General features: G+C 38.4%; 1 protein-coding gene across 1 annotated transcript in view; it reads right to left on the reverse strand.

Moving 5' to 3' along the window:
• The window catches only part of patj (PATJ crumbs cell polarity complex component), a 158,136-nt gene that overhangs the window by 137,080 nt on the left and 4,862 nt on the right, over positions 1 to 16,194 (reverse strand). The window contains exons 5-13 of the mRNA XM_083558989.1: positions 15,852 to 16,025; positions 15,080 to 15,219; positions 14,104 to 14,284; positions 9,967 to 10,095; positions 4,486 to 4,722; positions 4,299 to 4,401; positions 4,118 to 4,206; positions 3,634 to 3,775; positions 2,896 to 3,030 (exon numbers count right to left, since the gene is read on the reverse strand). Of these exons, the coding sequence (XP_083415115.1) occupies positions 2,896 to 3,030; positions 3,634 to 3,775; positions 4,118 to 4,206; positions 4,299 to 4,401; positions 4,486 to 4,722; positions 9,967 to 10,095; positions 14,104 to 14,284; positions 15,080 to 15,219; positions 15,852 to 16,025 (1,330 nt within the window). The remainder of the gene's footprint in view (positions 1 to 2,895; positions 3,031 to 3,633; positions 3,776 to 4,117; positions 4,207 to 4,298; positions 4,402 to 4,485; positions 4,723 to 9,966; positions 10,096 to 14,103; positions 14,285 to 15,079; positions 15,220 to 15,851; positions 16,026 to 16,194) is intronic.

Below are 16,194 nucleotides of genomic sequence, written 5' to 3' on the forward strand. Positions count from 1 at the left end.
ATAAATACAACGCAAATTCCTAAAAAAAAGTTGGGACACTGAATCATATGGAAATAAAAAGAGAAATGCAGTCAACTGTAAATCTCAAACCCCTGTTTTATGTGCAACAGATTGAATAAGATAAATCAATGTTTAAACAGAGGAAATGTAGCATTTTAAGAAATAAAAATGTGATTAATTTTGTGATGCTACACAGTGTTTACCACTGATGAAAGCCAAGCTACTAAAAAGCCATGCTGTTTTTGAAGATGCAATATGTGGTTTATCCCTGAAAAAGACATGCTATGTTTTCTATATAACATTGCAGGATCCCCAACACCTCAATAGACTGGTGAATCACAAAGGAAGTTTGGGTAGATCAGTGGATGCAAAGGACGTATGGGTAGATTATATAAGGGGTGGCACAGGTGTACTGAATGCAATAATTTTTACTTAGAGATCATATTGCATAAACCTCCTCCTTGGTCTTCCTCTTTTCCTCCTTCCTGGTGGCTCCATCTTCAGCATTCTCCTACTGATATACCCCATGTCCCTCCTCCCCCTCACCTTGTCTCCAAAACGTCCTACATGCGCTGTCCCTCTAATAAACTCATTTCTAATCCTGTCCATCGTCGTCACTCCCAACGAAAACCTCAACATCTTCAGCTCTGCTACCTCCAGCTCCACCTCCTGTCTTTTACTCAATGCCACTGTCTCTAAACCAGACAACATCTCAGGTCTCACCACAGTCCTATAAACTTTCCCTTTCACTCTCACAGATACTCTTCTATCACAAATCACTCCTGCTATCACTCTTCTCCACCCACTCCACCCTGCACTTCTAACACTCTCCATTACTTTGCACTGTTGATCCCAGGTACCTGAACTCCTCCACCTTCTCCATCTCTTCTCCCTGCAACCGCATCACTCCACTGCCCTCCCTCTCATTCACACACATGTACTCTGTCTTATTCCTACTGACTTTTATTCCCCTTCTTTCCAGCGTGTACCTCCACTTCTCCAGGATCTTCTCAACCTGCTTCCTACTCTCACCACAAATCACAATATCTCAGATGATTAGTTAAAATCAGAGTTCCATTAGAAACACATTAAGTGGCGGACCGCAAGTTTTATTAGCCTCGGCCTTGCACTTTGAGCTCAGTGTCACCGTTTCTTTTTAATTATTATTATTATATTAAACATACACAACAATTCAAGGGAAATGGAAAAAAAAATTCAATAGACTTAGTACGGAGTGAGTTGCCGTACCGGAAATTCAATTTGTAATGCGTAGTCAAACTCGGATTTTGTTTTGCCCACATCCCTTTTTTACGGCAGTCTCATGATATGGATTCTTTAGTGTTTGCTTCAAGGATTTTTTTATTTTTTTTAAAGGAAGAAAATCCTGACAATCCCACATATCAAGAAAGTGCATAGTTGAAGGATGGAAGACATTCGATAAAGTATCTGAATAAGTAGTACATCTAAATAGAACACATTTTTAGAAAATACATAATACATATTGAATGTAAAGCACACGTGCACAAACACACAACAGATGAGGTCTAACAAATGTAAACTAATATGATTTTTCTATTTAATTAATATAATACAAAAATAAGTGTATTGAATTAATTTGATTTGTTTTATTTTATTTTTGTATACCGTAATTTCCGGACTATTAAACGCACCAAAATATAAGCCGCACCCACTGAATTTTACAGAGATGTTTATTTTGAACATGAATAAGCCGCACCTGTCTATAAGCCGCAGGTCTACACTGAAACTAATGAACTTTACACAGGCTTTAATAAAAGACAGTGTCTGTTACACGGCTTGTATCTAAACAGTAGCCTACCAAGAAAGCCATTGTTCAGTCTTCCTCCTTCCTTTCACAACTATTTCTCTCAGAAGTTTTTCTTTTGGCATCGTCGTGCGTTTAAAAATCACCATCAGTGAATCTTTTCTCTCGATGCCGTGCAGCTCAGAACACAGGTGAAGTGTGTTTTTTCATGCCCGGTTGTTTTCAGCGTGACGAATGATTCACATTTCCTGTAGACAGTCCGAGTGAGCGGCAGGTCAAACGTCAGAGGAACATCATCCATGTTTATGACGTGGTGCGGCCCGATTCAGTGGGAGCGCATCTGATTTAATATAAAGAGTTTCATCGGTTCACCTGAACCCGTTCCGCAATTTTATTGGTCTAATGTTATGGGGTTCAGTTTTTTGCCTTGAAGTTTGTGAAACCGGGAAAAACCCAGGAAAAATCCATAAATTAGCCTCTTCGTTGTTTAAGCCGCGGGGTTGAAAGCGCGGGGAAAAAGTAGCGGCTTATAGTCCGGAAAATACGGTGATTACATTTATTTATAAAATATTTATTCATATATTATTTAAATCAAGCAGGCATTTTATTTTTCAATTGTAAAAATAAAATGTCTACTGTTAATGTTCACAAAATGTTAAAAATAATAATAATAATAAATATATCTGCATAAATATTTTTTTTTTAAAGACAACATTTTGTGTGATTTCTTTCCGCCTAACTGTACTAAAATTGTAAAAAAAATAAAAATTTAAATTAAAAAAAAACCCAGGTATGTACCGAACCATGAATTTTGTGTACCGTTACAATATATATATTTATATTATCCTTTTTTTTTTAATTATATTTCTTTTTTTTATTATATTTCTATTATTTTAGCTCTCAAGCCAAAAAAATTTAAGCACCACTTCCATTTTATTTCTTTTCTACTTCTATTCTATTTTTATTCACATTTTACACAGTGTCCCAACTTTTTTGGAATTGGGATTGTAATTCATCTTGTTCTCACTGCTGTACTCCGTCTCATACCCATCTTGTACATCAGCATACATCAGCTGAGATAAAGGGAAATGCAGATTAACGTGTGAGCTCACCTCTCGCAGAAGACGGCTGTTTGATCGCGGTCTGACTCGCGTCCGCCGGCTCCATCATGGAGGCCATCTGAACATCTGCTCGCACCTTGATCTCTGCAGATCTCCTCAGAGACACCCGGGACGGCTCTCTTTGCACTACACAAACACACACAAACACACCAGTTCGACACAAATCTTGCTTTGCTACTTGGATTAGATATATATATATATATTTTTTTTTTTTTTTTTTTTTTTCCTAAGTAACAAATGGCTGCACGTCATATAACAGGTTCATTTTATATTATCAAAAACGTGCATTTTATTTTTTTGTCTATAAATATGTATGAAATTATTCCCAATAGCCTGCTCTTTACACTTCATAGCTTTTCTCTTGGTCACTTGGTCTATTTGCTACTGCAAATAGAGTCTGTATGCATTAGAGTTTCTATCCAATCAGATTTCTGGAAGCCTAAAATACTTTAGAATTAAGCTATTGCTTTATCCAATCCCATATTTCGACTTGGAGGTCATCTAGCAGGAGAACCGCAACGTCGTCATTTTCACATCCTTTCATTTGATGATCAGAGAGTGCTGTAGTCAGAGGTCCTATACAATTGTGTGCCTCTAACTTTGTGGTAATAGTCTGTGGGAAGAACCACGTGACTGAGGGGAAAAAACAAACAAACTCAGGTGTCCCAATACTTTTAACCATTTTGTGTCTATGAAGCGATTGATCACTGGGCCACGCCTGGAGCTTGCCTTTGTCCAGAGAGATCTCCACTGGAGATTTCAAGGGCGAAGTGATCTTGCGGACCAGAGTGAGTTTCACGTTCTGACCCGACTGCCTCATGACATCCAGGACCTCCTGGCTGGTGAAGCCTTGCAGGTTAACTCCGTTTAGCTGTTCAAAAAGAAAAAGGCAAAATTATATACTTAAACAAGCTATTTTTTACTTTTGCTTAAGTAGATTTTAGTCAACTGGTAACTTCACTTGTATTTTGAGTAAAATTGAATTGAAGTAACAGTCATTTCACAAGCTTTCCACCTCACAAGCGCATTAGACAGATTTGAACCTCGAAGAATCCCCTGTTCGCCCCGTCCTTATTAAAGCCCAAATAAATATGAGAAGAAAGACGTTTTGCTCAGTTGGTGTCCTGATCTGTGTGTGTGAGAGACTCTGAATATTCATAGATGCGTAGGGCTAATTAAAGGAGAGCTCATTAAAAAGTAATTAGCAGCCTACCGCTATTATTCGGTCATGGACCATGATGTTCCCGCACTGTTCGGCAGCGCTGCCAGGGATGATGCTCTTCACAGAAACTCCTAATCCGTCTGCAGAAGGTATTGGGGGAAAAAAAATTAATTGGGAAATAATTTCATGATTGTGCGTTTGTTTTGTTTGTTTGTTTTTAGTTTTTAAATACCATCGCAGTTTTCTGTGTTGCAACCGACAATCGAAATTCCCAGACTCTGACCGTCTTTCTTCTTCAGCAAAACTTCATGGATCTCATAGCCCTCAAGGTTTAGCTTTTTAACACACACAATCAAACCATAAGAAACTTGGATTTGATTTGGAGAAGATGAACAAAAGCATCAGCTGTGTGATCGTACCGTCTTGCTGGTCCTGCGTGCTGGTATGGGAGGGAGCATGGAGGTAACAGGGGCTGCAGTAGGAGCGTGTGGGGGTGGTGGAGGAGGTTGAGCGCTGCCCACAGGGTCCCGAGCGATTAGCATGCGAACTCTGGTACCGCAAGCCTGCAGCGCCTGTACGACCTGCTCACTGGTCAGCCCCTGCGTGGGCGTGTCCCCGATGCATAGGATGTGGTCACCAGTCCTCATTCGCCCATCCTGAGATAAATACAAATAAATGAATAGAGGATTAGATCAATTTCAAATTTGGTACAATTTCACTGCAGGACTTTTCCAGCCATACAAGGTTCTTCCACAAACTTTTACCACAAACTACGCAAAATCCTATAGGACGTTTGGATACTGACATTTTTGTCATTGAACCTAAACCTGTTCCATGACAATGCCGCTGTGCACAAAGCCAGCTCCATGATCTGCTTCACATGGGTGGGTGGGTGGGTTGGTTGGTTGGTTGGTTGGTTGGTTGGAAGGACGGAAGGAAGGAAGGACGGAAGGAAGGAAGGAAGGAAGGAAGGAAGGAAGGAAGGAAGGAAAGAAAGAAAGAAAGAAAGAAAACTTATTTTCAAAAGAAGGAAAGAAAGAAAGAAAGAAAGAAAGAAAGAAAGAAAGAAAGAAAGAAAGAAAGAAAGAAAGAAAGAAAGAAAGAAAGAAAGAAAGAAAGAAAGAAAAAAAATTTTCGGAAAGAAAGAAAGAAAGAAAGAAAGAAAGAAAGAAAGAAAGAAAGAAAGAAAGAAAGAAAATAAATTTTCGGAAAGAAAGAAAGAAAGAAAGAAAGAAAATAAATTTTCGAAAGAAAGAAAGAAAGAAAGAAAGAAAGAAAATAAATTTTCGAAAGAAAGAAAGAAAGAAAGAAAGAAAGAAAATAAATTTTCGAAAGAAAGAAAGAAAGAAAGAAAGAAAGAAAGAAAGAAAGAAAGAAAGAAAGAAAGAAAGAAAATAAATTTTCGAAAGAAAGAAAGAAAGAAAGAAAGAAAGAAAATAAATTTTCGGAAAGAAAGAAAGAAAGAAAGAAAGAAAGAAAGAAAGAAAGAAAGAAAGAAAGAAAATAAATTTTCGAAAGAAAGAAAGAAAGAAAGCAAGAAGGAAAGAAAGAAAGAAAATAAATTTTCGAAAGAAAGAAAGAAAGAAAGAAAGAAAGAAAGAAAGAAAATTAATTTCGAAAGAAAGAAAGAAAGAAAGAAAATTAATTTCGAAAGAAAGAAAGAAAGAAAGAAAGAAAGAAAGAAAATTTATTTCGAAAGAAAGAAAAGAAATTTTCGAAAGAAAGAAAGAAAGAAAGAAAGAAAGAAAGAAAATTAATTTCAAAAGAAAGAAAAGAAATTTTCAAAAGAAAGAAAGAAAGAAAGAAAGAAAGAAAATTAATTTCAAAAGAAAGAAAAGAAATTTTCGAAAGAAAGAAAGAAAGAAAGAAAGAAAGAAAGAAAGAAAGAAAGAAAGAAAGAAAGAAAGAAAGAAAGAAAGAAAATTAATTTCAAAAGAAAGAAAAGAAATTTTCGAAAGAAAGAAAGAAAGAAAGAAAGAAAGAAAGAAAGAAAGAAAGAAAGAAAGAAAGAAAGAAAGAAAGAAAATTTATTTTCGAAAGAAGGAAAGAAAGAAAGAAAGAAAGAAAGAAAGAAAGAAAGAAAGAAAATTTATTTTCGAAAGAAAGAAAGAAAGAAAGAAAGAAAGAAAGAAAGAAAGAAAGAAAGAAAGAAAGAAAGAAAGAAAGAAAGAAAGAAAGAAAGAAAGAAAGAAAGAAAGAAAATAAATTTTCGAAAGAAAGAAAGAAAGAAAATTAATTTCAAAAGTAAGAAAGAAAGAAAGAAAGAAAGAAAGAAAGAAAGAAAGAAAGAAAGAAAGAAAATTTATTTTCGAAAGAAAGAAAGAAAGAAAGAAGGAAAGAAAGAAAGAAAGAAAGAAAGAAAGAAAGAAAATTTATTTTCGAAAGAAGGAAAGAAAGAAAGAAAGAAAGAAAGAAAGAAAGAAAGAAAGAAAGAAAGAAAGAAAGAAAGAAAGAAAGAAAGAAAGAAAGAAAGAAAGAAAGAAATTAATTTTCGAAAGAAAGAAAGAAAAAGAAAGAAAGAAAATTAATTTTAAAAGAAAGAAAGAAAGAAAGAAAGAAAGAAAGAAAGAAAGAAAGAAAGAAAGAAAGAAAGAAAGAAAATAAATTTTCGAAAGTAAGAAAGAAAGAAAGAAAATTTTCGAAAGTAAGAAAGAAAGAAAGAAAATTAATTTCGAAAGAAAGAAAGAAAGAAAATAAATTTTCGAAAGAAGGAAAGAAAGAAAGAAAATTAATTTCGAAAGAAAGAAAAGAAATTTTCAAAAGAAAGAAAAGAAAGAAAAAAGAAAGAAAATTAATTTTCAAAAGAAAGAAAAGAAATTTAATAAAGAAAGAAAGAAAGAAAGAAAGAAAGAAAGAAAGAAAGAAAGAAAATTAATTTTCGAAAGAAAGAAAGAAAGAAAGAAAGAAAGAAAGAAAGAAAGAAAGAAAGAAAGAAAGAAAGAAAGAAAGAAAGAAAGAAAATTAATTTTCGAAAGAAAGAAAGAAAGAAAGAAAGAAAGAAAGAAAGAAAGAAAGAAAGAAAGAAAGAAAGAAAGAAAGAAAGAAAGAAAGAAAATTAATTTTCGAAAGAAAGAAAGAAAGAAAGAAAGAAAGAAAGAAAGAAAGAAAGAAAGAAAGAAAGAAAGAAAGAAAGAAAGAAAGAAAGAAAATTAATTTCGAAAGAAAGAAAGAAAGAAAGAAAGAAAGAAAGAAAGAAAGAAAGAAAATTAATATTTAAAAGAAATAAAGAAAGAAAATTAATTTTCGAAAGAAGGAAAGAACATTTATTTTCGAGAGAAAGAAGGACAGAAAAAAGAAAGACAGAAAGACAAAATTAATTTTTGAAAGAAAGAAAAAGAAAATTAATTTTCGAAAGAAAGTAAGACAGAAAGAAAGAAACAAAGAAAGAAAGAAAATAAATTAATTTTGGATGGATGGATGGATGGATGGATACTTTATCCATCCCAAAGGGAAATTTACAATTTACGGTCAGGTGTCCACAAGTGATCTGCCACTGCCGGCTTCATACCCTCAACTGCTCAGATGTTTAAATGACATAATTGAAGGTCCCTCTGTATACGAGCATCTGTTCAATGAAGTGAATGTAAAGAATGTAAAATTTTTGCAAAACAGAACCTGGAATCAAGAAAATATGAATAAAAAAAAAAAATTGTTTTTAAATTGCCATAGAATTAATACGTTTTGTTTTACGGTAAACTGAATTAATTTACAAGGGAAAAAACAAAAAATAATAAATATGCAAATGCCCTGTGGTTAACACTAATGCAGCTAGACTGGTTAACTGGCTCGGGATTTTAATATCGTCAAAATAAAAATAAGACACCTTGAAATGAACAATTCGAGGCAGACGAGTACAAAAGCTGCGATTTACAACCTAATTTCACCGCTGCAGCGTCCGCAGGTGCCGGCGAGCGTGTAGAACAGTAATAAGTGCAAAGTTGAACACAAATGCTCACAAAGCTTTTGCTTTCCGTGACTAAACCGACTGACATTTCCTCCGGGCTAAAGACTTCGATCAGGATGAACCGCGAGAGGAAAAGCATCATTACACACATACAGGAGAAGAGAACAGGAGCTTTTGTATAGGGGGTGAGAGAGGAAAAAAAGAGAGAAAGAGAGATAAAAGGCATTTTGATGCGCAAACGTGCAAGGCAAATCTCCGATTCCGGGACGGGCTTGTGTGTGTGTGTGTGTGTGTGTGTGTGTGTGTGTGCGCGCGGGACAGCAGGAGCGCATTGAGGCCTGGTGTAGCCATTAAAGGCTGAAATAGCGAACGCTAAAGATAACAAAAGGCCCAATTTTGACAGCTTTTTTGGAGCATAAGATCCAGCGATGTGTGAAATGCAAGAGCTGTGCCTTTTCAACAAGAAGGGTTTTGTTGCTTGAGCTCTGGACACTGACAGAAGGAGGAGAAAAAAAGAAAAAAAAAAGAAGAAGCTGAATAAGAAAGCCCGTGAGTGCGTGCGAGAGGCTAAAAAGAAGACGGTGTTCTTTGACTAATCCCTATCGCTATTGTGAGGCGTAACTCAAAAACCAAAATGCCCAACAAGTGCTCCTGTGTTATGTTTTGACTAGTTTTGAGCAGACAGACACATACAAGATATAATTGGAATTAATTGTGCTATTATGAATTTTCTGGAAAATTCTAAAAAAAAATCAGGGTAACGGCATAGAAAAATCACTATTGCGGCCATACCTACAGAGCCGACAGGAACATTCTAGAAGGCAGAGTAAAATATAGAATAATCAGAATTCAGCAGTCACATCACAGGCCGAAGGAATCTTCAGAAATCGGCACTGCAAACTCCTGTAGCATAAAGCTGCTTAAAGGCTTTAGCTTTTAACCAATGGCATCCAATAAAGTCGTCATTTTCCCGTCCTTCGATTGGACGGTCAAAGCGCGCTAGTCAAAGGTCGCAACCAGCATCCTAAGATAAAAGGACATTGACGGACCTTTTCCAAAAAAGCTGACATCCTGAAAGAAAAGACTGGCCCAAACGGTTACGGGTCTTCCAATGAAACGCTTGTTTGAGTTTTCTTTCATTGTCAAGGGAGGTGGTAGTTCAGTGGTTGAGACATTGGACTTTGAATTGGAAGGTCACAGGTTCAAATCCCACCACCACTAAACTGCCATGCCTGGGCCCTTGAGGAAGGCCCTTAACCCTCCCCTGCTCAGTTGTAAGTCGCTCTGGATAAGGGCGTCTGCCATATGCCGTAAATGTAAAATGTAATGAAAATGTCAAATTTTCACAAAAACACAATCAAATCCCGAAGAAACCTGTAATGCACAGAAAAAAAAGGTAAATATCACTGCTTCTGCTAGAGATGACGTAGGCGGGAGGAGCTCTTGTGGCTACAGTAAGAAGGAGACGTGTCGGATCATGTTCATTGCGTTTCTTGCTTTAGTGATGACATCCATTCTGACTGTCTGTGATGCAGCGCTCTGTTCTACTGCGCTTCTCTAGAATATTGATGGTTTCTAGAAAGGTGGCGTCAAAATGATGCTAATAAGATGAATTGATACAATATATAGGATTTTCCACTTAACATCTAGTCGTACTGAACCTTCTTATGCCTCGTGTTTATGGGATGAGCCTCTTTCTCAGCTTTGGACTGGTCAGTGAATTGGCTTTTCTGCAGGGTGAGCTGTATGTGCAATTTTGTCTGAGCCCAGTTTTGGTACCTCCTGCCACAGTATCAGACTATTTAGCTTGTTTTTTGTGGTTTCAAATCACATCACGTATTTACTCTAACTTTTTCCAAAATAAACTGAAAATTAAACCAAAAACAAACTTGGACAATAAATGAGATGAGCATCACTACACTTTATAATTCTGCATCAAGATGATGAAGATGAAGGTGTGGGCTCAAAACAGAGGGTATAGGACAGAACTACGAACCTTATCTGCAACGCTGTTCGGTACCAGAGTGCGTACGACAACCCCGGCAGCCTTTCCACCCACAATCCCGAAGCCGAGACCCGAACCGTCGTTCATCAGCTCGATCTCCTCCACGTGGGCCCATTGTTCCTGTTAACACACACACACACACACACACACTCAAGAGCTGAGCATTGGCACTTCTGAGATTTGAACTCACAACCTTCTGATTAGAACTCCATCATCTTAACCACTGAGCTACCACTTTCCATTTATACATTTAAAAGACACCTTGAGAACACTGAAAATATGCATGCATTTACACAGTATGAAGAAACCCGAAACGGTTGCAGAACATATTCATATGCATTGGGGGGGGGGGGGGAGGGAAGGGGGGTTCTTTACTTGTCATATACACTTTACATCACAGTAAAATTATCTGCATATCCCAACAACATTAGGAAGCTGGGGTCGGAGTACAGGGTCAGCCACGAAACACCTGGAGCCCAGAGGGTTAAGGGCTTTGCTCTGGATAAGATGTAGTAACGCAGAGGCTTCACCACTATGCAATTTCTTAGCACCACTTCCCTGTAATTAACTACTGGACAAAAAAAAAAAAGATCAAAACATCGGGTCAAAAAAATAAAAGATTTAATAGACCATATAAATGGTGTAATCAGGTGAGAGCAAGCATGACCGGAACGAATACATCATATAAAGCCCTTACTATTCAAATGCCACCGATCGAAGTGAGGGTCAACAAGCCCCATGAGGGTCTTTCTGTGGCTATTCTAACCTGCTAGCCCACATCATCCAGGCCTCTAATCACTGCACTCTCCTTGGGCTCCTCTTAATGACCTGCAATGGGAACATTTTGCTTCTATAATTACCGGGTCCTGATCTAAACTGCGACATCCTCTGCAATTTTACTGCTGTCCTGTGAAACCCACCCTCTACCGTTGTCACGCCGCTCTCACGGGACTAAACGTCACACAAGCACACCACCAGACCATTTCCCAAATAAAAACTTGAGCGCCAGATCGTTATCTCCATACTAAAGGGTGACCGATAACGGATCTTACCAATAGTGATAGCACGGTTGGATCGTACTTAAGAGAGGTAGCTTAGTGATTAAAGCATTTAACTCAACTTTAACTCAAGTACATGCTTTGGTCCTCTCTGAATCGCAGTTATAGAGAGAAAAAACAAAAACAAAAGGAGGAACCCCCTAAACCCACCACCCCCTGCTGCTTGCTGTTATAGTTAATAGACTGTATTTAAATTACCTAAAGACTTGCAGCTATAAATTCTGAGGTATATAGATTACATTTACAGCATTTGGCAGACGAAGTTTCTATCAATAAATACATCCTTATACAGGTTTATTAAGACAAAGACTGAAAATACAATCAGTGTAAAACCTTTCTTGGGAAGGAATTTAGTATAAAAAGCAATGTCTATTTTTTTGGGGTTTTTTTTTTACTAATGCTAATTTAAGTACTGCTGGAAGATATAGGTATTTTATATGCCATTTAAAGACAGAGTAACTCAGCTGTTCAGACATCAAGTAGAATTTTCTTGAAGCATGTCTTCCTTGTACCCTGAGAAATGGTGGGATAAGTGTTGGAGTGGTAGAAGATTGAGAGATCAGTGGTAGAAGATCAAGGGATGAGAAGCGCAGGGGTAGTAGATCGAGCATTTAGAGGCGCCGGGGGAGTAGATCGAGGGACGAGAGGCACAGGGGTAGTAGAGCACGGGATGAGAGGCGCCGGGGGAGTAGATCGTTGGATGAGAGGTGCAGAGGTAGAACATGGAAAGATCACTGGTAGAGGATGGAGGGGTCAGGGAAGCATGGGTAGATGGTGGAGCAGTGGGTTCAGAGAAGTGCTGTTTGATAGTGGGGTAAAATCTGATTTAAAAGCTACAGGAAGCCAGTGGAGGCAGCAGAGCAATGGGGTAGTGCTAGAGAACCTAAGAAGATTCAGCCAAGACTCCAAGTGCAATAAGTGAAATACAATTCATTTTTTGACTTTAAATGACCAAAAACTAGAACCTAAACAGATCCATTGCTGGAATGATCAGACTCAGCTGGAATAACAGGCCCTGAATGTACGAATGCCAGGGACTTCAGGGGACCTCGTTCCTCACTGCTTTACTGTTATTCCTCCTGGACTCAAATGTTTTCATGCACTATAATTAGGATTCTAGAGATCAGGTTCACAGAGAGACGTGGGTCACAGGAAGTAAGAGGAAAAAATGTGAAGTTAGCTTGTGTGCTATGCCTTTTTAGGCGCAGAACCATGAACTGCCGATCCCCAGAAGCCTGGACCATCTTGCGGAGAAAAATATTTTTTCAGCTGGATGACGAATAGAAATACACTGAGGCAGGAACGGGGATTTGGGGGATTGTTTAAATATAGGCATTCCAAACAGAACATGCTGTGGCTTCGTTAAAAATCCGGGCGGGTCGCGCTGGTTACAATAAATTTATCGGCGTACTTAAATAACTGTAGCATCTATAGCTAATATTTTTTCTCAGATTTTTCTACGGAGCATGGCTGAGCACGCAGAGTGCTTCGAATTTGATTTCTGATCTACTTTGTTTGGGCACCGAATAAAATTTTCACCCAATTTTAACATGCTATTTATTTATATTTATCTCTTTTATACACCTAATCATTTAAATATTAAGGGCTTTAGTCAAGGCCCCCCCAACAGTGGCAGCGCAATGGTGCTGGGATTAGAACTCGCAACCTTCTGATCTGAAATCCACTGTCCAAACCACTGAACTATTCCCCTTCCCGAAACATTTACATTAATGGCGTTTAGCAGACGCCCCTTATCCAGAGCAACTTACAACTCAGCGGATGAGGGTCGAGGGCCTTGCTTAAGGGCCCAGCAGCAGCAGCTTGGTGGTGCTGGGATGTTAACTTGTGATCCAGAGTCCAATGCCTTAACCACAAAGCTTTGTAATTACATTTACGGCTTTTGGGAGGCACCCCTTTTCCAGAGAGACTAACAAATGAGGAGTTGAGTGTTAAGGGCCTAGCAGTGGCAGTTTAGCGGTGCTGAGATTTGAGCCCATGACCTTCCGATCAGAAGTTTGACATCTTATCCATCGAGCTACCACCTTATTTTAATTCCCAGCAGTTAGCATGTTACAGGCAGTCGTGACCTTCAATGACGGGGTAGTTAACATGGTCAACAAGCTCTGTTAAACATGACCTGATAAAGGGAAAAATCATCGTGGCAACAAGGAAAAAAGGCTGCTTCTGATAAGCACAATGTGGCATCGATCCAAAGGGTATTAAAACTAAACGAGCGCTAAAGCAGCACATTAAAAGGCAGAAAACACCCAGTAAGACGGTGCTGAAATAAATCTAAATAACTGAATGTATCTGCCATTAAAGATATCTGTCTATCCATCTCTCTCTCTCTCTCTCTCACACACACACACACACACACACACACACACACACACACACACACACACACACACACACACACACACACACACACACACACACACACACACACACACAGAGTCCTCTGTGTGTATTCACACCAAGACCTTCGTTTGAGCTGTATTTAATTAAAGTGGACGAGAGGGAACGATCGCGTTTATTGTTAGAGGCTCGAGTTAATCAGCTCCATCTCATGGCTGTTGATCTTTACCAGGCTCATTATCCCACTCAAAGATTTTATTTCTTTCTCTTTCTCTTTCTCTCTCTCTCTCTCTCTCTCTCTCTCTCTCATTACCACCCCCCCACCCACCCCAAAAGGATCGCTCAGGCAATCAACAACAGGCATTTTGGTTTTCTCCTCCGGCTCGGGTCGAAAATTACCTGCGTGTGTTTTTCCTCCCTCTAGGTGTTCGAGCTTCATTCTTAGAGGGAACGTCTAATTAAAACACGCGAGTAATGAGGACTCGAGATACCGGCCAACATAACCTCGCTTAATTTGAAGAAGAAGAAGAACAGGGAGGAATCAGGGGAAATAACATTTACGAATGCAAATAGAGATTAGGAAAGGAGAAAAAAGGGAAAAATGGTTAGAAATGCAGCAGAGCAATTTTGTAGTCGATATAAAAAGCCTGGATAATAAAAGCACACACTCTCACACTATCTCACTGTGGTGAAATCACCTGAAATGACTTACTGTCTGAATGGATCCAGATGGAGGGAGGTGTGGCTTGAGTAAAGACTCTTTGGCCACTACGAGCTCCACTCGGTCCCTCTGCTGCTGAAGATAAGCAATCGCCTGCTGTTGGGTAACATTCTGATCCAGGGGAATCCCATTGATGGCCAGAATCTGGTCATTCTCCTGTAGCCGGCCATCTCTGAGTACAAGTGTGTGAGATGTGATTTGATTATTAAAACAGCACATATTTTAGGCACAAACAAATATTTTATTTGATGAAAAAGGCAAAAAGGTGTCTTTTGTGGGGGTCTTGAACATCAAGGACAACTGAAGTGGTGGAGACATGGGGCAGGGACCCCTGATACAAAATGTGTTAAACAGAACATATCTTTTTTTTTTTTTTTTATTATTATTTGTGATTTGACATTAATTAGCAGACCCCCTGCAGTACTGCAGAGGACCACCGGTTGAAGACCCATGTATAGCTGTAACATAATAAACTGTTACATGCTCAATGTTAAATCTAATTTTGGAATTTTTGTTTTGTTTTGTTTTGTACCTACATGTTTTTGGGTTATATACACTCCAGTTTCTCCAAATATGGTTATTTTCCAGGTTTCACCCACTTGTACAGGACAGGATGGGTGACTGGTGCTTCTCTGAAAGGTTTTTCAATCCTAAAATAATCTAAACAATTCTGCTTAAATAAAATCTTTATTTAAAAAAATTTTAATCTACATTTAAAGACTTAAAACTGCTCTTAATTGCAAAATTGTGGACTTTAATTGTATCTTGAATTGTATTTAGCGTTATCATAATAACTGAATATTAGCTGAATATTAACTTATAGCAAATAAGAACAATTAAACATTGGTATGTAAAATTAGACATTGAGTTGTGTACTGAAGCCACAAAACCCCCATCTAACTCGTGCTTGTTTTGGGGAGAGAGCGTTTACTGGATATCTTTTTTTTTTCTTTCTTCTGAACTTTACCTGTCTGCTACGCTCCCAAACTGCACCTGTTTGACAAAAACTCCATGAGAACCGACTCCGTCTGGTCTCAGCCCCACCACGCTAAAGCCTAGACCTCCTGTCAACGGCCTCAGCAGGCTCACATACTCCAACGTCCTTCCCTAAAGAGACAATATTACATATGCAAAATTATTCATTCTATATGTACATGTATAAAAATGATTAAACTCTATAACTCCTCCCTCTGAGTGGAAGCTGTTACACGATGTTATAGATGTTTTACAAAACATTTTATAGATTTAGGCTGCAGCTATAGAGTATTTTAATAATCGAGTACTGCAGTATTGAGCAGCTTGGTGAAACTGGGATTTGAACTCATGACCTTTTGAATCAGAACGTCCAACATCCTGTATTGTTTGTGGACACCTCACCATAAGATTCGTGTATGTTTTTTAAACCATCCCATTCCACACTTTTGCTCTAATAATAAGATCCAGTCTTCTGGGAAGATGATCCACTAGATTGTGGGGAGATTTTGTGGAGAGTCATTCAGCCACAAGTAGGTGAGAAAGTGAGGAGATCTGGGGTTCAGTCAGGGTTCACATTCGTCCCAAATGTTTTCAATCAAATGGAGCTCTATATAGCAGATCTTCCATTTCAGCACTATTATCTTCATGAAGATGGTTTTGTGTCTCCTAGCTTGAGTGAAGGGAGAATTTAAACCCTATACAATTGTGAGCCTCCATCATTGTGGTAACAGTTTGGAGCAGAACCATATGCGATCGGAACTCACCTTTGCGTTAACATGGAGCCACCTCTGGAGCTGTTCAGAGGAGGCTGAAGACACGGCTGTTCCGCTGGACACGACAGAGCCAAGACTGCTTCCGGGGCGACTCGCGCTCACAATCAACTGGCCCTTCTTGGAGAAACCGAACTCGCTACACGCATCTGGAGGGATACAGTTCAGCTGCAGGAGAGCAATAAAAACAGCATAGGGGTGGCCATATTAATCCACAGGAAAGATCCAGCAAGCCTATCTAAATCAGATCTTTTTTTTCTCGTTCGCTGGTTGTGCAAGATGCCGCATTGCACCTGACTTTTAAAATGCACTTTACATGTCAACTGGAAGTGTTTGA

This window comes from Silurus aristotelis (genome assembly GCF_946808225.1).
Source record: "Silurus aristotelis genome assembly, chromosome: 13".
NCBI lineage: Eukaryota > Metazoa > Chordata > Actinopteri > Siluriformes > Siluridae > Silurus > Silurus aristotelis.